The following is a 21,845-nucleotide window of genomic DNA, read 5'->3' on the forward strand; positions in this document are numbered from 1 at the left end:
CAAAGGTTTGAATCACCGCCAGTTCAAGGCATTTCTGACGGAGTTAGAAACGGAGCATGGTGATTTGCCTTATCACACAGAGGTGCGATGGCTAAGCCAGGGAAAGGTGCCTTGAATACCGGTTTCTTTCATTTAATGTTCATGTTATGGGGATTTTTATATAAAGGAAATTTGTCTTTTGTGTCTGAAAATTAAAGATTACTGACAGAGCCATAAGAAAATATTGCTTTATTTATCTGATCATATTGGAATATATTTGTTATGTTTTCAGTAGGTTCAATTAGGTTCACTAGACTATATGCGTCATTTAAAAATTTTTCAATGAACATTCGAACAGTCCGGCCCTCGGCTTGTAGCTAAATTTTTTATTTGGCCCTCCGTCCATTTGACTTTGACACCCCTGCTCCACGGGGAGTTGAGTGTAGTAGGGTGTTGCGTTCCCTCCTTCAAGAGGCGTACGTAACAACATAGCAAAGCCAGAAAATATTTTTGTAAGGTACAAAGTATAATATTTTTAAATACATCTTTCAGAGCTGATAAGGTACATGAATGATAGAACCTTTCACAGGATCAAACACTTTTTACTAAACGTAAAGAAGCTGTTTTGACAAAAACCACAATGATGCGTTGCATGTCAGCCCTAACAACTATACAATACAGTAGGTTTATTCCATGAACAATAATGTGATTAAAGCTTGAAAGAAATCCCAAAACTAGATGAGCAACAAGGGACATTCAAAGTAGCACCTCAAAACCCAATGTTTTGATCTGAAACATCAGTGATGTGAGCATGACCATACATAATATAAAACATTGAGAATGGACATATGTTTAGTTAGTAGGGTGATGGGGTTCATGGGAACATGACCATGTACAGAATGTAGAATCTAATGTAGAAAACAGTTGGAGAATGGACAGGTCTAGTAAGACGGCGATGGGGGTTGATGGCTGGTGTGCAGCTGCAGTCCCGGGTCAGATACACAGAGGAGATGATCAGTGTGTTGAATTCCTCCAGGTAGAGCACTGGCACCAGGTGTTGGGATGCAGGTTTGCAGCAGGAAACCTAAAAAAGGAAAGGACACTGCACTTAATTTACACATCCAAGAGTAAACACCCCAATATGTTTTTGTATCTTATTTTAAAAGGCCAATATCTGATGATAATATTATTATAATAATAAATTACATTTGTAAAGCCCTTTTCAATATACAAGAATAACCAAAAAGTGCATAAAATAAAAGTTAAAATAGAAAAAGAAAAAAAATTCAACAAAGCAAATAAATATAACCATACCATAAAAGCAACAAAGTCTAGGAGGAAGGGTAGACCAGCCGATAAAGAGGAGTCTTTAAAAACCGCAACAGTCTAAACAGCCCTGAGATGTCTTGGAGTTCCAAAGGTGTGATGCATGGCAGGAAAAGGCACGGTCCCCATGCATGACGCAGTTTTGCTTGGCTTGACCGTAGGGTGCGTGGAGGTTTGTAAGTGGGGAGTAGATCTGACAGGTAGGCAGGCCCAATGTAATTTAGGGCTTTGTAGACAAGGAAGAGAATTTGAAAGTCAATTCTTTGAGGGACAGGTAGCCAATGGAGGTCAGCAAGGATGGGGGTGAAGTGGACAGACTGGTGGAACCCACAGGCCAACGGTGTGGAGTGCACCTTCCCTCACAGGACTCCCCTCTAGAGGTAATGCCCCTTGCACCGCAACCACAACTTAAAATAATGTTTAAGCTACACTATAAAACATTGAAACTACACAAAGACAAATTGCAGGTGCCACACTGCAAACGCATTACTAAGCAGTAATGAGAAGAATTGGCATGTGATTTTCAAGTTTTTAGTCAAACACACATTTTGCAAACACAATGCACATGTGCTGTTATTCCATCTGACTTCCATGGAAACATCTATTGGTGCTTTGTCTGTACAAGGGATCAAATATAATGTCTTGTTGATCTCAGTAAAAGGTAACAGGTTTAAAGGTTAGTTCCTTGATGATCTGATTGGATCTCAAACTAGTTCACCCAGGAAATGGTAGACTCAAACAGACTTTTTTTGGTAAAATGGAGACACTATGTGACTACCCTATGTCTTCTTTTTTACTACAACACAGCTTTTGCACTTTCTTTTATTATTTGTTTTCTTACCTCTTTCTACCCTCTGAACAAATCTGCTACTGGACAGATAATACTTGATTACTTAATTGTTTTCCTATAGTCTTTCAGTTCAGATGATCAATCTCGCTAGGAAGCAACCTTGCTAAGGAACATAACTATATTAAAATACTGTAGCTTTTTAAACTGATATCTGATGGCTACTTACAGTACAGTGACCTTTCCTACTATAGGTGGTTCAGAGTAGAGACCAACTTCGATCACTGGCTGCTGCCTCCTGCAAAGGATCATCGCAGGTAAGCATATTGCTCACTTTACATGACTCCATAATTACATTTTAATTGATTTCATGTGAATGGATGGCTTGATGACATCCAGAGATGCAGCCAACAAGGAATTAAATGCTACTGGTCAAGATAATATCAATATGGATACAATGTATAAGGCAAGTAGATGCCTGTATGTGTTTGGTGAATATTTGTTTCGATAGTATTACATTTGACAATGTTATACTGTATCATTGACTATATTTGACTACAAGTTATTCTCATAGAAAATCCAGAAATATAACTTTATTTTTCATAAATGGTTTATACCATTTATACATCTTATATCAGTAATTTTGTCTCCCAGGTCCTGTCTATATGCACACTCACTGTACCCTACACACTCACTGGGCCCTACACACTCACTGGGCCCTACACACTCACTGGGCCCTACACACTCACTGGGCCCTACACACTCACTGGGCCCTACACACTCACTGGGCCCTACACACTCACTGTGCCCTACACACTCACTGTGCCCTACACACTCACTGTGCCCTACATACTCACTGTGCCCTACACACTCGCTGGGCCCTACAAACTCACTCACACACATAATATGCACATACATTTATACTGACTCCACGCACACCCACTCACATACAAGCTGCTGCTACTCTGTTTATCTTATATCCTGATGCATAGTCACCTTACCCCTATACATATCTATCTCCATCAATCCAGTATCCAAATTGTAAATATGGTATTGGAACTGACCCTGTAATAGTATACTTACTTACTTATTGTGTTCTTCATATTTCTTCTTATTTGTCGTGTGTTTTTTTTTTCTAGTATTACATTGTTATTGATTATTGCATTGTTGGGTTTTGAGTTTGCAAGGCATTTCACTGTACTTGTGTATGTGACATTGAAACTTGAAGGTATGTAACAGGTAAGGAAGAAGTTTGTTTATTATGTCCTCATTTCTCTCTGTGGCATTCCCCAATGTGAATCACTCAGTGTGTGAGCAGCAGGAGGGAGGGTTCTTGTGCAACTAACGTTGCTTTCACTTCCCTTTGCCTTACCACAGCAATAAAGTTAATAGGCCTCTGTTATGAAACTGTCTGAAAAAATGTCTGTAGTATATTGTCACTGAAGATCTGGGTAGAATTGTCCCCGTTTTGAAGCTTTTCATGTCACACTGGTATTTAAGTAGGTTTCCATCTTACCTATACATGCACTAACTGTGATTTGTATGTTTCATATAACTTTCTGTGGGTAGATGGGTGTGTCTTATATTAAAAATATGTTCCTTGTTTCTCAGAATTACTGTTTTCACAACAACAATGAGTGCAGCCAGCCCTGAGAAATACAACACAGAGGTCAGACCAGAGGTAATGAAACTACTAACATGTCTAATCATTGGCTCTCAGTTGTGTTCCAATTAGGGCTGTCATAGTTCATCAGTTAACTTTTTGTAATGTCAGTGTATCGTGATTAATCGCATTGTCGGAAAGCATTGAAAATCCTCTGAAAACAACCAAAATACATTACTCTACACAGCTAAAACAATGCCATGTCAAAACAAGTTGACGTTGAGTATGGTTACATGCACTCAATAATGTGATTCATGTGGATAGTCAGATTAATATAATAATTAAATTAAAACGTTTACATGCTTTGCAAAAAGAAAGATTTCCCTAATTATCCTGTTTGCATGTACACATCTGAAATCAGGCTACCTGATGGCACGCTCTTAAAAGCATAAAATCGGCAATCAAAGTAAACGTTCTACCACAGCGACCATGTTATTTTTGAGAAGCATATTTGATTCTGAGTATGGACATATAAAGTTTGTATGTGAAAACTACTTTTAAGACGCATACATTCAGTTGTTCCCAACTCTCTTCTGAGCTAAAGAGGGAGGCTCGCTTGGCTAGTGCTAGCACATGTGCAGATCAGATACACCGCTGGAATGCAGATTAAGGTGTTTAGATGTCCTAGTAATTAGACAGTTTTCCCAAAAAATATTTAATCAGCTTATGCTCACTTCGATTCTGACCTTACACTGATTAAGATGAGCAGAGTAAGGTGTTTACATGACTATTGCATAATCAGTTGTATCAGTGTGCATGTAAACATACTCATCGAGGTTAAAGAAAGTGTGCTTTATAAATTAACCTGATTTTGCTAACTGTTACGCTGGACAAAATCAAGACGTTAATATTCTTGTAATGCTATCTGTATAAAAAAAAATCGTAATTTACAGCTCCAATTTGAGCAAATTCTCAATTTGCGATTAATTGTGATTAATCACAGCAAATTCTGCGATTTTTAACTCAATTGTTTTAAATTGTTTGACAGCCCTAGTCCCAATACAATACACAATGTTTACTTACAATATAGTTGGTTACTTAGTAATAGTTGATTACTTACAGTATGCTTTATATAATGTAATTATATTAACCCCATTGCCCTACTAACTAAGCATATGTCCATTCTCAATGTTCTATACTATGGTGTAAAGTTCTGTAAATTAGACCTACTGCATTATGTATGGTCATGCTCACATCACTGATGTTGCAGATCAAAACATTTGTCTGACATGCAAAGCATCATTGTGGTTTGTTGATTTAACCTTCTGTTTCCTGTGTTTCCAGGGCTGCCATAGCAATGAATAAAGCTGGGTCGTGGACCAAAACCACGATTATGTTGTTGTCCAGAAAGGGCAGAGGAGAGATTTTCTGCATTAAAAGTGCCTTTTTTTATTCCATTAGTTATTTGTCATGTATTTTTTTATGTGTTCAAATTAATCTCTTTTTTACCCAAAATGTGTTTTGGAAATATTAATTACGATTATGTCCACACACATTGAGTCTAGTATTTTAGAGTGGTGAACATGATTATATTTAAATAAAGCTCATTTAATTTTGATGAATTCATGCAACATAAAATCCCTTATGTGAATTTATACAGATACATACACTGTCAAAATGAATAATAAAACTTGTAATAAAAATTCAATGTCTCTACATTGTTGACCTAGCAGAGAGCTACTGTTACTGCCACAAAATTAATACATCAGTAATACAAACATTTTGAATTTGAGAAATAATACAGAAACAATGTCTCTGGTGCCTGCATGTGAAATATTCCTTATTTAGAGAAGAATGTTAAAACACGTGTTACGTCCCCCAGTTTCTGTGTTGTGGGTTTGTGTGTATGTGTGTATTTCCGAAAATGGCTTCCTTGATTCCCCCAGGCAGCTGATTGGTCGGCCCCATTGCGGATTGGAGCTCTGGTCCCGCCCTCTCGTCAGGAGATACTGCAATTACCGACTCCCCCTGCAGCTGGATAAAAGCCAGTGTTCCTTTGTTAGGAGAGAGCTTATTTGTATGTCCTGTTTCGTTGTTGGTCTGTATACGTTTTTGTGAAGGATTTTGTAGCCGGTCTTGCTGAGGTATGTGTAGGCCAAAAGGACTTTGTGATTATTGAAATTGTTCACTTTAAAGTTATTAGTTATTTCATTTGTTCCCAGGGGGGAAGGGGAAGGCACCTTGGAAGTGCTTAGGCAAGAGGCCTGCGGGCATACATATACCCGTAGTATGTAACGTTACTCTGTCTATGCACACTATGTAAGACCTGGGCAGACAACCCTCTGTATTTTGGTTAGCGCGCCAGGTGGCGTTAAAGTTAGGTGGGTAGGCAGGTAAGGTAGGAGAGAGAACTCTTTAACTTTCTTTGCTTTGGTTCCGTCCAGCCCCTTTTCCCCACATTACCGTGTTAAGGAAATAAATTCCCAGTAAATGGTAATATTCTCTGCCTCTGTCATCCTTACCTGCAATCCCATACCTCTTTCACTCCACGGGGAGTTGAGTGTAGTAGGGTGTTGCGTTCCCTCCTTCAAGAGGCGTACGTAACAACATAGCAAAGCCAGAAAATATTTTTGTAAGGTACAAAGTATAATATTTTTAAATACATCTTTCAGAGCTGATAAGGTACATGAATGATAGAACCTTTCACAGGATCAAACACTTTTTACTAAACGTAAAGAAGCTGTTTTGACAAAAACCACAATGATGCGTTGCATGTCAGCCCTAACAACTATACAATACAGTAGGTTTATTCCATGAACAATAATGTGATTAAAGCTTGAAAGAAATCCCAAAACTAGATGAGCAACAAGGGACATTCAAAGTAGCACCTCAAAACCCAATGTTTTGATCTGAAACATCAGTGATGTGAGCATGACCATACATAATATAAAACATTGAGAATGGACATATGTTTAGTTAGTAGGGTGATGGGGTTCATGGGAACATGACCATGTACAGAATGTAGAATCTAATGTAGAAAACAGTTGGAGAATGGACAGGTCTAGTAAGACGGCGATGGGGGTTGATGGCTGGTGTGCAGCTGCAGTCCCGGGTCAGATACACAGAGGAGATGATCAGTGTGTTGAATTCCTCCAGGTAGAGCACTGGCACCAGGTGTTGGGATGCAGGTTTGCAGCAGGAAACCTAAAAAAGGAAAGGACACTGCACTTAATTTACACATCCAAGAGTAAACACCCCAATATGTTTTTGTATCTTATTTTAAAAGGCCAATATCTGATGATAATATTATTATAATAATAAATTACATTTGTAAAGCCCTTTTCAATATACAAGAATAACCAAAAAGTGCATAAAATAAAAGTTAAAATAGAAAAAGAAAAAAAATTCAACAAAGCAAATAAATATAACCATACCATAAAAGCAACAAAGTCTAGGAGGAAGGGTAGACCAGCCGATAAAGAGGAGTCTTTAAAAACCGCAACAGTCTAAACAGCCCTGAGATGTCTTGGAGTTCCAAAGGTGTGATGCATGGCAGGAAAAGGCACGGTCCCCATGCATGACGCAGTTTTGCTTGGCTTGACCGTAGGGTGCGTGGAGGTTTGTAAGTGGGGAGTAGATCTGACAGGTAGGCAGGCCCAATGTAATTTAGGGCTTTGTAGACAAGGAAGAGAATTTGAAAGTCAATTCTTTGAGGGACAGGTAGCCAATGGAGGTCAGCAAGGATGGGGGTGAAGTGGACAGACTGGTGGAACCCACAGGCCAACGGTGTGGAGTGCACCTTCCCTCACAGGACTCCCCTCTAGAGGTAATGCCCCTTGCACCGCAACCACAACTTAAAATAATGTTTAAGCTACACTATAAAACATTGAAACTACACAAAGACAAATTGCAGGTGCCACACTGCAAACGCATTACTAAGCAGTAATGAGAAGAATTGGCATGTGATTTTCAAGTTTTTAGTCAAACACACATTTTGCAAACACAATGCACATGTGCTGTTATTCCATCTGACTTCCATGGAAACATCTATTGGTGCTTTGTCTGTACAAGGGATCAAATATAATGTCTTGTTGATCTCAGTAAAAGGTAACAGGTTTAAAGGTTAGTTCCTTGATGATCTGATTGGATCTCAAACTAGTTCACCCAGGAAATGGTAGACTCAAACAGACTTTTTTTGGTAAAATGGAGACACTATGTGACTACCCTATGTCTTCTTTTTTACTACAACACAGCTTTTGCACTTTCTTTTATTATTTGTTTTCTTACCTCTTTCTACCCTCTGAACAAATCTGCTACTGGACAGATAATACTTGATTACTTAATTGTTTTCCTATAGTCTTTCAGTTCAGATGATCAATCTCGCTAGGAAGCAACCTTGCTAAGGAACATAACTATATTAAAATACTGTAGCTTTTTAAACTGATATCTGATGGCTACTTACAGTACAGTGACCTTTCCTACTATAGGTGGTTCAGAGTAGAGACCAACTTCGATCACTGGCTGCTGCCTCCTGCAAAGGATCATCGCAGGTAAGCATATTGCTCACTTTACATGACTCCATAATTACATTTTAATTGATTTCATGTGAATGGATGGCTTGATGACATCCAGAGATGCAGCCAACAAGGAATTAAATGCTACTGGTCAAGATAATATCAATATGGATACAATGTATAAGGCAAGTAGATGCCTGTATGTGTTTGGTGAATATTTGTTTCGATAGTATTACATTTGACAATGTTATACTGTATCATTGACTATATTTGACTACAAGTTATTCTCATAGAAAATCCAGAAATATAACTTTATTTTTCATAAATGGTTTATACCATTTATACATCTTATATCAGTAATTTTGTCTCCCAGGTCCTGTCTATATGCACACTCACTGTACCCTACATACTCACTGGGCCCTACACACTCACTGGGCCCTACACACTCACTGGGCCCTACACACTCACTGGGCCCTACACACTCACTGGGCCCTACACACTCACTGTGCCCTACATACTCACTGTGCCCTACACACTCACTGTGCCCTACATACTCACTGTGCCCTACACACTCGCTGGGCCCTACAAACTCACTCACACACATAATATGCACATACATTTATACTGACTCCACGCACACCCACTCACATACAAGCTGCTGCTACTCTGTTTATCTTATATCCTGATGCATAGTCACCTTACCCCTATACATATCTATCTCCATCAATCCAGTATCCAAATTGTAAATATGGTATTGGAACTGACCCTGTAATAGTATACTTACTTACTTATTGTGTTCTTCATATTTCTTCTTATTTGTCGTGTGTTTTTTTTTTCTAGTATTACATTGTTATTGATTATTGCATTGTTGGGTTTTGAGTTTGCAAGGCATTTCACTGTACTTGTGTATGTGACATTGAAACTTGAAGGTATGTAACAGGTAAGGAAGAAGTTTGTTTATTATGTCCTCATTTCTCTCTGTGGCATTCCCCAATGTGAATCACTCAGTGTGTGAGCAGCAGGAGGGAGGGTTCTTGTGCAACTAACGTTGCTTTCACTTCCCTTTGCCTTACCACAGCAATAAAGTTAATAGGCCTCTGTTATGAAACTGTCTGAAAAAATGTCTGTAGTATATTGTCACTGAAGATCTGGGTAGAATTGTCCCCGTTTTGAAGCTTTTCATGTCACACTGGTATTTAAGTAGGTTTCCATCTTACCTATACATGCACTAACTGTGATTTGTATGTTTCATATAACTTTCTGTGGGTAGATGGGTGTGTCTTATATTAAAAATATGTTCCTTGTTTCTCAGAATTACTGTTTTCACAACAACAATGAGTGCAGCCAGCCCTGAGAAATACAACACAGAGGTCAGACCAGAGGTAATGAAACTACTAACATGTCTAATCATTGGCTCTCAGTTGTGTTCCAATTAGGGCTGTCATAGTTCATCAGTTAACTTTTTGTAATGTCAGTGTATCGTGATTAATCGCATTGTCGGAAAGCATTGAAAATCCTCTGAAAACAACCAAAATACATTACTCTACACAGCTAAAACAATGCCATGTCAAAACAAGTTGACGTTGAGTATGGTTACATGCACTCAATAATGTGATTCATGTGGATAGTCAGATTAATATAATAATTAAATTAAAACGTTTACATGCTTTGCAAAAAGAAAGATTTCCCTAATTATCCTGTTTGCATGTACACATCTGAAATCAGGCTACCTGATGGCACGCTCTTAAAAGCATAAAATCGGCAATCAAAGTAAACGTTCTACCACAGCGACCATGTTATTTTTGAGAAGCATATTTGATTCTGAGTATGGACATATAAAGTTTGTATGTGAAAACTACTTTTAAGACGCATACATTCAGTTGTTCCCAACTCTCTTCTGAGCTAAAGAGGGAGGCTCGCTTGGCTAGTGCTAGCACATGTGCAGATCAGATACACCGCTGGAATGCAGATTAAGGTGTTTAGATGTCCTAGTAATTAGACAGTTTTCCCAAAAAATATTTAATCAGCTTATGCTCACTTCGATTCTGACCTTACACTGATTAAGATGAGCAGAGTAAGGTGTTTACATGACTATTGCATAATCAGTTGTATCAGTGTGCATGTAAACATACTCATCGAGGTTAAAGAAAGTGTGCTTTATAAATTAACCTGATTTTGCTAACTGTTACGCTGGACAAAATCAAGACGTTAATATTCTTGTAATGCTATCTGTATAAAAAAAAATCGTAATTTACAGCTCCAATTTGAGCAAATTCTCAATTTGCGATTAATTGTGATTAATCACAGCAAATTCTGCGATTTTTAACTCAATTGTTTTAAATTGTTTGACAGCCCTAGTCCCAATACAATACACAATGTTTACTTACAATATAGTTGGTTACTTAGTAATAGTTGATTACTTACAGTATGCTTTATATAATGTAATTATATTAACCCCATTGCCCTACTAACTAAGCATATGTCCATTCTCAATGTTCTATACTATGGTGTAAAGTTCTGTAAATTAGACCTACTGCATTATGTATGGTCATGCTCACATCACTGATGTTGCAGATCAAAACATTTGTCTGACATGCAAAGCATCATTGTGGTTTGTTGATTTAACCTTCTGTTTCCTGTGTTTCCAGGGCTGCCATAGCAATGAATAAAGCTGGGTCGTGGACCAAAACCACGATTATGTTGTTGTCCAGAAAGGGCAGAGGAGAGATTTTCTGCATTAAAAGTGCCTTTTTTTATTCCATTAGTTATTTGTCATGTATTTTTTTATGTGTTCAAATTAATCTCTTTTTTACCCAAAATGTGTTTTGGAAATATTAATTACGATTATGTCCACACACATTGAGTCTAGTATTTTAGAGTGGTGAACATGATTATATTTAAATAAAGCTCATTTAATTTTGATGAATTCATGCAACATAAAATCCCTTATGTGAATTTATACAGATACATACACTGTCAAAATGAATAATAAAACTTGTAATAAAAATTCAAAGTCTCTACATTGTTGACCTAGCAGAGAGCTACTGTTACTGCCACAAAATTAATACATCAGTAATACAAACATTTTGAATTTGAGAAATAATACAGAAACAATGTCTCTGGTGCCTGCATGTGAAATATTCCTTATTTAGAGAAGAATGTTAAAACACGTGTTACGTCCCCCAGTTTCTGTGTTGTGGGTTTGTGTGTATGTATGTGTGTATTTCAGAAAATGGCTTCCTTGATTCCCCCAGGCAGCTGATTGGTCGGCCCCATTGCGGATTGGAGCTCTGGTCCCGCCCTCTCGTCAGGAGATACTGCAATTACCGACTCCCCCTGCAGCTGGATAAAAGCCAGTGTTCCTTTTTTAGGTTTCCTGCTGCAAACCTGCATCCCAACACCTGGTGCCAGTGCTCTACCTGGAGGAATTCAACACACTGATCATCTCCTCTGTGTATCTGACCCGGGACTGCAGCTGCACACCAGCCATCAACCCCCATCGCCGTCTTACTAGACCTGTCCATTCTCCAACTGTTTTCTACATTAGATTCTACATTCTGTACATGGTCATGTTCCCATGAACCCCATCACCCTACTAACTAAACATACGTCCATTCTCAATGTTTTATATTATGTATGGTCATGCTCACATCACTGATGTTTCAGATCAAAACATTGGGTTTTGAGGTGCTACTTTGAATGTCCCTTGTTGCTCATCTAGTTTTGGGATTTCTTTCAAGCTTTAATCACATTATTGTTCATGGAATAAACCTACTGTATTGTATAGTTGTTAGGGCTGACATGCAACGCATCATTGTGGTTTTTGTCAAAACAGCTTCTTTACGTTTAGTAAAAAGTGTTTGATCCTGTGAAAGGTTCTATCATTCATGTACCTTATCAGCTCTGAAAGATGTATTTAAAAATATTATACTTTGTACCTTACAAAAATATTTTCTGGCTTTGCTATGTTGTTACGTACGCCTCTTGAAGGAGGGAACGCAACACCCTACTACACTCAACTCCCCGTGGAGTGAAAGAGGTATGGGATTGCAGGTAAGGATGACAGAGGCAGAGAATATTACCATTTACTGGGAATTTATTTCCTTAACACGGTAATGTGGGGAAAAGGGGCTGGACGGAACCAAAGCAAAGAAAGTTAAAGAGTTCTCTCTCCTACCTTACCTGCCTACCCACCTAACTTTAACGCCACCTGGCGCGCTAACCAAAATACAGAGGGTTGTCTGCCCAGGTCTTACATAGTGTGCATAGACAGAGTAACGTTACATACTACGGGTATATGTATGCCCGCAGGCCTCTTGCCTAAGCACTTCCAAGGTGCCTTCCCCTTCCCCCCTGGGAACAAATGAAATAACTAATAACTTTAAAGTGAACAATTTCAATAATCACAAAGTCCTTTTGGCCTACACATACCTCAGCAAGACCGGCTACAAAATCCTTCACAAAAACGTATACAGACCAACAACGAAACAGGACATACAAATAAGCTCTCTCCTAACAAAGGAAAGGACACTGCACTTAATTTACACATCCAAGAGTAAACACCCCAATATGTTTTTGTATCTTATTTTAAAAGCCCAATATCTGATGATAATATTATTATAATAATAAATTACATTTGTAAAGCCCTTTTCAATATACAAGAATAACCAAAAAGTGCATAAAATAAAAGTTAAAATAGAAAAAGAAAAAAAATTCAACAAAGCAAATAAATATAACCATACCATAAAAGCAACAAAGTCTAGGAGGAAGGGTAGACCAGCCGATAAAGAGGAGTCTTTAAAAACCGCAACAGTCTAAACAGCCCTGAGATGTCTTGGAGTTCCAAAGGTGTGATGCATGGCAGGAAAAGGCACGGTCCCCATGCATGACGCAGTTTTGCTTGGCTTGACCGTAGGGTGCGTGGAGGTTTGTAAGTGGGGAGTAGATCTGACAGGTAGGCAGGCCCAATGTAATTTAGGGCTTTGTAGACAAGGAAGAGAATTTGAAAGTCAATTCTTTGAGGGACAGGTAGCCAATGGAGGTCAGCAAGGATGGGGGTGAAGTGGACAGACTGGTGGAACCCACAGGCCAACGGTGTGGAGTGCACCTTCCCTCAGAGGACTCCCCTCTAGAGGTAATGCCCCTTGCACCGCAACCACAACTTAAAATAATGTTTAAGCTACACTATAAAACATTGAAACTACACAAAGACAAATTGCAGGTGCCACACTGCAAACGCATTACTAAGCAGTAATGAGAAGAATTGGCATGTGATTTTCAAGTTTTTAGTCAAACACACATTTTGCAAACACAATGCACATGTGCTGTTATTCCATCTGACTTCCATGGAAACATCTATTGGTGCTTTGTCTGTACAAGGGATCAAATATAATGTCTTGTTGATCTCAGTAAAAGGTAACAGGTTTAAAGGTTAGTTCCTTGATGATCTGATTGGATCTCAAACTAGTTCACCCAGGAAATGGTAGACTCAAACAGACTTTTTTTGGTAAAATGGAGACACTATGTGACTACCCTATGTCTTCTTTTTTACTACAACACAGCTTTTGCACTTTCTTTTATTATTTGTTTTCTTACCTCTTTCTACCCTCTGAACAAATCTGCTACTGGACAGATAATACTTGATTACTTAATTGTTTTCCTATAGTCTTTCAGTTCAGATGATCAATCTCGCTAGGAAGCAACCTTGCTAAGGAACATAACTATATTAAAATACTGTAGCTTTTTAAACTGATATCTGATGGCTACTTACAGTACAGTGACCTTTCCTACTATAGGTGGTTCAGAGTAGAGACCAACTTCGATCACTGGCTGCTGCCTCCTGCAAAGGATCATCGCAGGTAAGCATATTGCTCACTTTACATGACTCCATAATTACATTTTAATTGATTTCATGTGAATGGATGGCTTGATGACATCCAGAGATGCAGCCAACAAGGAATTAAATGCTACTGGTCAAGATAATATCAATATGGATACAATGTATAAGGCAAGTAGATGCCTGTATGTGTTTGGTGAATATTTGTTTCGATAGTATTACATTTGACAATGTTATACTGTATCATTGACTATATTTGACTACAAGTTATTCTCATAGAAAATCCAGAAATATAACTTTATTTTTCATAAATGGTTTATACCATTTATACATCTTATATCAGTAATTTTGTCTCCCAGGTCCTGTCTATATGCACACTCACTGTACCCTACATACTCACTGGGCCCTACACACTCACTGTACCTTAGATACTCACTGGGCCCTACACACTCACTGGGCCCTACACACTCACTGGGCCCTACACACTCACTGGGCCCTACACACTCACTGGGCCCTACACACTCACTGTGCCCTACATACTCACTGTGCCCTACACACTCACTGTGCCCTACATACTCACTGTGCCCTACACACTCGCTGGGCCCTACAAACTCACTCACACACATAATATGCACATACATTTATACTGACTCCACGCACACCCACTCACATACAAGCTGCTGCTACTCTGTTTATCTTATATCCTGATGCATAGTCACCTTACCCCTATACATATCTATCTCCATCAATCCAGTATCCAAATTGTAAATATGGTATTGGAACTGACCCTGTAATAGTATACTTACTTACTTATTGTGTTCTTCATATTTCTTCTTATTTGTCGTGTGTTTTTTTTTTCTAGTATTACATTGTTATTGATTATTGCATTGTTGGGTTTTGAGTTTGCAAGGCATTTCACTGTACTTGTGTATGTGACATTGAAACTTGAAGGTATGTAACAGGTAAGGAAGAAGTTTGTTTATTATGTCCTCATTTCTCTCTGTGGCATTCCCCAATGTGAATCACTCAGTGTGTGAGCAGCAGGAGGGAGGGTTCTTGTGCAACTAACGTTGCTTTCACTTCCCTTTGCCTTACCACAGCAATAAAGTTAATAGGCCTCTGTTATGAAACTGTCTGAAAAAATGTCTGTAGTATATTGTCACTGAAGATCTGGGTAGAATTGTCCCCGTTTTGAAGCTTTTCATGTTTTCATGTCACACTGGTAGTTAAATAGGTTTCCATCTTACCCATACATGCACTAACTGTGATTTGTATGTTTCATATAACTTTCTGTGGGTAGATGGGTGTGTCTTATATTAAAACATTGTCCCTTGTTTCCCAGAAGTACTGTTTACACCACAATAATGAGTGCAGCATGCCCTGAGAAATACAACACAGGTCAGACCAGAGGTAATGGAACTACTAACATGTCTAATCACTGACTCTCAGGTGTGTCTCAGTTGTGTCCCAAAACCCAATGTTTTGATCTGCAACATCAGGGATGTGAGCGTGACCATACAAATAGGTCTTATTTACAGAACAATACACCATAGTATACCATAGTATAGAACATTTAGAATGGATATACAGTTGAAGACGGAAGTTTACGTACACAGCCAAATACATTTAAACTAAGTTTTTCACAATTCCTGACATTTAATCCTTTCCCTGTCTTAGGTCAGTTAGGATCACCACTTTATTTTAAGAATGTGAAATGTCAGAATAATAGTAGAGAGAATGATTTATTTCATTTTTTATTTCTTTCATCACATTCCCAGTGGGTCAGAAGTTTACATACACTCAATTAGTATTTGTTAGCATTGCCTTTAAATTCTTTAACTTGGGTCAAACGTTTCGGGTAGCCTTCCACAAGCTTCCCACAATAAGTTTGGTGAATTTTGGCCCATTCTTCCTGACAGAGCTGGTTTAACAGAGTCATGTTTGTAGGCCTCCTTGCTCGCAGATGCTTTTTCAGTTCTGCCTTCAAATTTTCTATGGGATTTAGGTCAGGGCTTTGTGATGGCCACTCCAATACCTTGACTTTGTTGTCCTTAAGCCATTTTGCCACAACTTTGGAAATATGTTTGGGGTCTATGTCCATTTGGGAGACCCATTTGCGACCAAGCTTTAACTTCCTGACTGATGTCTTGAGATGTTGCTTCAATATATCCACTTAATTGTCCTTCCTCATGATGCCATCTATTTTGTGAAGTGCACCAGTCCCTCCTGCAGTAAAGCACCCCCACAACATGATGCTGCCACCCCTGTGCTTCACGGTTGGGATGTTGTTCTTCGGCTTGCAAGCCTCCCCCTTTTTCCTCCAAACATAACGATGGTCATTATGGCCAAACAGTTATATTTTTGTTTCATCAGACCAGAGGACATTTCTCCAAAAAGTACGATCTTTGTCCCCATGTGCAGTTGCAAAGCGTAGTCTGGCTTTTTTTATGGCGGTTTTGGAGCAGTGTCTTCTTCCTTGCTGAGCGGCCTTTCAGGTTATGTCGATATAGGACTCGTTTTACTGTGGATATAGATACTTTTGTACCTGTTTCCTCCAGCATCTTCACAAGGTCCTTTGCTGTTGTTCTGGGATTTATTTGCACTTTTTGCACCAAAGTACATCCATCTCTAGGAGACAGAATGCGTCTCCTTCCTGAGCGGTATGACGGCTGCGTGGTCCTATGGTGTTTATACCTGCGTACTATTGTTTGTACAGATGAACGTGGTACCTATTTCGCAACAAAGCATCCTTCACTCATGCTGCCAAACATACCCTGGTAAAACTGATTATCATACCAATCCTTGACTTCAGCGATGTCATTTACCAACACTCTACTCAGCAAATTGGATGCAGTCTATCACAGTGCCATACGTTTTGTCACCAAAGCCCCATATACTACCCACCACTGCGACCTGTATGCTCTTGTTGGCTGGCCCTCGCTTCATGTTCATTGCCAAACCCACTGGCTCCAGGTCATCTATAAGCCTTTGCTAGGTAAAGCCCCGCCTTATCTCAGCTCACTGGTCACCATAGCAGCACCCACCCGTAGCACGCACTCCAGCAGGTATATTTCACTGGTCACCCCCAAAGCCAATTCCTCTTTGGCCGCCTTTCCTTCCAGTTCTCTGTTGCCAATGACTGGAACGAATTCCAAAATCACTGAAGCTGGAGACTCATATCTCCCTCACTAACTTTAAGCATCAGCTGTCAGAGCAGCTTACAGATCATTGCATCTGTACAATGCACATATGTAAATAGCCCATCCAACTACCTCATCCCCATATAGTTTTTTTTGTGTTGCTCCTTTGCACCTCAGTATCTCTACTTGCACATTCATCTTCTGCACATCTATCTCTCCAGTGTTTATTGCTAAATTGTAATTACTTCGCCACTACAGCCTATTTATTGCCTTACCTCCCTAATCTTACCTCATTTGCACACACTGTATATATATTTCTCTTTTGTGTTATTGACTGTACGTTTGTTTATTCCATGTGTAACTCTGTGTTGTTGTTTGTGTCACACTGCTTTGCTTTATCTTGGCCAGGTCGCAGTTGTAAATGAGAACTTGTTCTCAACTGGCCTACCTGGTTAAATAAAGGTTAAATATATATATATATTTTTTAATAAAAACCTTCAGGCGTTTGGAAATTGTTCCCAAGGATGAACCAGACTTGTGGAGATCTATAATAATTTTTCTGAGGTCTTGGCTGTTTCATTTTGATTTTCCCATGATATCAAGCAAAGAGGCACTGAGTTTGAAGGGAAGCCTTGAAATACATCCACAGGTACACCTCCAATTGACTCAAATGATGAAAATTAGCCTATCAGAAGCTAAAGCCATGACATCATTTTCTGGAATTTGCCAAGCTGTTTAAAGGCACAGTCAACTTAGTGTATGTAAACTTCTGACCCATTGGAATTGTGATACAGTGAATTATAAGTGAAATAATCTGTAAACAATTGTTGGAAAAATTACTTGTGTCATGCACAAAGTAGATGTCCTAACCGACTTGCCAAAACTATAGATTATTAACAAGAAATTTGTGGAGTGGTTGAAAAACGAGTTTTAATGACTCCAACCTAAGTGTATGTAAACTTCCGACTTCAACTGTATGTTTAGTTAGTAAGGCGATGGGGTTCATGTGAGTATGGGAACATGACCATGTACATTATATAAAATGTAGATTATGGATCTTATTTAGAGAGCTCTATACTATAGTATAAAACAGTTGGAGAATGGACAGGTCTATTAAGTACGGCGATTGGGGTTGATGGCTGGTGTGCAGCTGCAGTCCCGGGTCAGATACACAGAGGAGATGATCAGTGTGTTGAATTCATCTAGGTAGAGCACTGGCACCAGTTGTTGGGATGCAGGTTTGCAGCAAGAAAGCTAAAAAAGGAAAGGTCACTGTACTGTAAGTAGCCATCGGATAACAGTTTAAAAAGCTACAGTATTTTAATATAGTTATGTTTCTTAGCAAGGTTGCTTCCTAGAGAGATTGATCATCTGAACTGAAAGACAATTAAGTAATCAGGTATGATCTGTCCAGTGGCAGATTTGGTCAGAGGGTAGAAAGAGGTAAGGGCACATAGTGTCTGAATTTTACCCTTAAATCATATTTGGCTGATAAGATATCTGCTCTGTCAGTTTGAGTCTACCATTTCCTGGTTGAACTAGTTTGAGAACCAATTAGATCATCAAGGAACTAACCTTTAAACCTGTGACCTTGTACTGAGATCCACAAGACATTCTATTTGATCCCTTGTACAGACAAAGCACTAATAGACACTTCAATGGAAGTCAGATGGAATAACAGCACATGTGCATTGTGTTTGCAAAATGTGTGTTTGACTAAAAACTTGAAAATCACATGCCAATTCTTCTCATTACTTCTTAGTGATGCATTTGCAGTGTGACACCTGTAATCTATCTTTGTGTAGTTTCAATGTTTTATAGTGTAGCGTCAATGTTCTTTTAAGTTGTGGTGCAAGGTGCACATGCATTGCCTCTGGAGAGGAGTCCTGTGAGGGAAGGTGCGCTCCACACTGTTGGCCTGCAGGGTTCAGCTGTGTGGTGCAGGCTGCACACTGGGTGAAGGTAAACCTCTCTGGGTAGATGATCCAGTTCTGCCAGCCCAGGTCTAGCAGAGACAGACTGACAACACACCACATGTCACTTCACATATGGGAAACCATACTGGCAAGGTTTTTGAGTGTTTGTCAAACCTTGTATGTAGATCTTAGAGACCAGTTGACAGCAGTGTGACCCTGTTGTATTTCCAGAGAACTCTTGCTGGGAGTTCCATGCTGAAATAGAGAATAACAGTCATTGTTGGGAAAGTTACTCTGAAAATATAGTTTACCAAGCTACCAATTACTTCACACTGGAATTAGTTAAGCTAAACTAAAGCTACCGCTAAGAAACATATAGTTTACTTAACTAAAGTTACTTTGAAAAGTAGTTCACTACATCCAAACTACTTCGTGAAAAATTATTATATCTAAGTCTAAAATTTCATAGACAACAAATTGCAAGAACAGTTTACTCAGGAGTCAGATGTTAACATAATGTGTAATTTAGCCTATTAAACACAAAAACAATGTTTCAAGTGAAAATTAGGAAGGTCTGATCCCGAAAAAGAAAGGAAATCTTGCATACTTGACCCATATTTTTTGTTATTTTTGCAAAGAAAATTGTGTGTAGTTCCAGTAGTCTATTTCTATTGGCACAAGCACTGTTCACACCCCTCTTGTTGGCGGAGAGAACATTTTGCAGGTTTAAAGTTCATTTTCTGCAATTCTATACATTTTGCCATGGGGAGGGGTGGCCGAGAAAATGTTGCAGTTTTAAAGCAAATTTTCTTGCAATTCTATATATTTTGCCATGTCTAATGTGTATTCATGGATTATTTCAGTGACTCACCCATTACAACAAAATCTATGGGCAAAAAAAAACTTAGCTAAAGAACGTTAGCTGAAATGGGCTAGTTGATCTGTACATTTCTGACAAGTTATGAATAGCTCTCTAAGGTATATAATGACTGACTCTACTATTACAACGTTCAAGAGTAAGTTGAAAGCCGGACTGAGTTCCTTAAAAAATAAACTGAGCTACACCACTACATGGCAAACAAGTAATGAACTAGTGAAAACACTACCAAGATTTGAATTTAGTTCAACTACCACCAAGCTACTGCAAAATGTAATTCAATTACTAATTGAACGAACAAGAATAATGTCAGACTTCAACAAATCTGTGTAATAAGTGACTCAAACAAATGGTGGGAATCTCAGACTATTATCTAATGTAATAAAAGTGTTCACTATCAGTGATGCTCTTCTGAGTTACATTACACAGCTTTACCATTGCTGTCCAGTGCTGTCTGAGAGTCACTGCGTTGGGTTGTGAACGCAGCCATCCACTGCTCCCTGAGTGAGGCCAGTCCAGTCCCCTCCATCTGAGGCTCTCTCTGCAGGTTCAGACCCCTCAGAAGGAACTGTTTGATGTCAGACAGGGGTTCCCCTTGGCAACTGCAACAAATCAATAAGGGGACCATTACTCCCCAGATTTTTTCATACAGTAGCCTACTTGACAATCAACATCTCAATAAAATGTATTTCCTTCAGCCAAGAAAAAAAGGCAACAATCTTCCCTCATGCCTTCCACAATTATGATGCAATATGCATATATTTATCTAAGACATAGTCTGACATTGAAACCATAATAAAGACATGATTATACAACAGGCTTATTGACATCACAGTGTGTTCAGAGAACAGGATGACATTGATATGTCTTTAGAATGGGTAAATGTATGGTGTCTAAAGTTGCAATAACACTGTTATTTTCTCTGATCAAAACACCCGCTTTTACTGATTACATTAGCATGTCAGTTTTAAAGTACATTGCAATGGAAACACACATTTATTTAAATTAACTTATGTCTAACTATAACATAATCGGAATAGGTTATAAAGTAGGTTATACTTTAACCTAATAACTCCCAAAACGGATTGATGTCATCAACGATGTAGATCATTTCATCAATGAAAAGCATAACATGCATTCACTGTGAATTTTAAGGTCACATTGACTGATACGCCATAGTGATGTTCCATAATGTATTGCCTGCATAATTGTAATTATCATACTCTCAATAGCAAATGACCCCCAAAAAATGGAATGCAACATTTGCCCAACAGCCTGCTAAGAAAGAACATCTATCATAATATTCTTCAATCATATCTTTGATTATGACTTCCTTGAGAGTATCTACTCCAGGTGTGTCTCACCTGTTCAGAGTGATGACTGGAGCAAAGTCTGTTGGCGTTGCTTTGGGTTTCTGCCCTGAGGATTTCAGAATAAAAGTTTCTCCCAGGGGCCAGCTAGAGAGCACAACCATCAGATATCGCAAGATAATCATCTTTCTCTGCAGACAGATTGACATCCAAGTTAGAATCCAATCAAATCGTTGGTGTGGTTCTTGTAGTCCTATTCTGAGAGGAAAAGGGTCTGTTGACTGCTTTGAGATGTGTTTGCGTGAAGTGATGCTCGATGGTCTGATGATCATTAATTGTGTAGATGATGAGGAGTGACCTCTTGCTCGTTGTTAGAAACATGGGAACATGAGTATTATCTATTCACACACCAGATTGACCTTGGGAGATTTCACTGTCCTTCTAGTGTGAGATGCCATGAGGGGAGAGAGAGAGATACGCACACATGCACGCACGCACGCACGCACACACACACACACACACACACACACACACACTCACAGACACACATAAAGAGA

The 21,845-nt window shown here is 38.9% G+C and overlaps 1 protein-coding gene and 2 long non-coding RNA genes across 6 annotated transcripts; 1 reads left to right on the forward strand and 2 right to left on the reverse strand.

The window, feature by feature from the left end:
- Positions 1 to 646: 646 nt before the first annotated feature.
- Positions 647 to 3,298, reverse strand: LOC139577043 (uncharacterized). Of its 2 annotated transcripts, none has more exons than XR_011675201.1 (3): positions 3,180 to 3,298; positions 2,322 to 2,390; positions 647 to 1,063 (listed from the first exon to the last, which is right to left on the reverse strand). It is a non-coding gene; the product is annotated as an uncharacterized lncRNA (long non-coding RNA). The 2 variants fall into 2 exon arrangements; XR_011675200.1 differs by having other exon boundaries at positions 3,176 to 3,298.
- Positions 1,712 to 11,222, forward strand: LOC139577042 (uncharacterized). Of its 2 annotated transcripts, XR_011675198.1 has the most exons (7): positions 1,712 to 2,409; positions 2,492 to 3,591; positions 3,704 to 3,773; positions 5,040 to 7,521; positions 8,183 to 8,245; positions 9,522 to 9,591; positions 10,858 to 11,222. It is a non-coding gene; the product is annotated as an uncharacterized lncRNA (long non-coding RNA). The 2 variants fall into 2 exon arrangements; XR_011675199.1 differs by lacking the exon at positions 2,492 to 3,591 and having other exon boundaries at positions 1,729 to 2,409.
- LOC139577040 (uncharacterized) lies at positions 6,397 to 21,605 on the reverse strand. 2 transcript variants are annotated; one of them, XM_071403766.1, is made up of 4 exons: positions 21,343 to 21,605; positions 20,414 to 20,580; positions 19,276 to 19,356; positions 6,397 to 6,899 (listed from the first exon to the last, which is right to left on the reverse strand). In XM_071403766.1, exons 1-4 carry the CDS (start codon positions 21,495 to 21,497, stop codon positions 6,757 to 6,759), a joined length of 546 nt encoding a protein of 181 aa, XP_071259867.1. In that variant the 5' UTR covers positions 21,498 to 21,605; the 3' UTR covers positions 6,397 to 6,756. The 2 variants fall into 2 exon arrangements, with proteins under 2 accessions (XP_071259867.1, XP_071259866.1); XM_071403765.1 differs by lacking the exon at positions 6,397 to 6,899 and adding an exon at positions 18,487 to 19,190.
- Between the last annotated feature and the right edge of the window lie 240 nt (positions 21,606 to 21,845).

The sequence above is a fragment of the Salvelinus alpinus genome, chromosome 5 (assembly GCF_045679555.1).
Source record: "Salvelinus alpinus chromosome 5, SLU_Salpinus.1, whole genome shotgun sequence".
In the NCBI taxonomy this organism is placed as follows: Eukaryota; Metazoa; Chordata; class Actinopteri; order Salmoniformes; family Salmonidae; genus Salvelinus; species Salvelinus alpinus.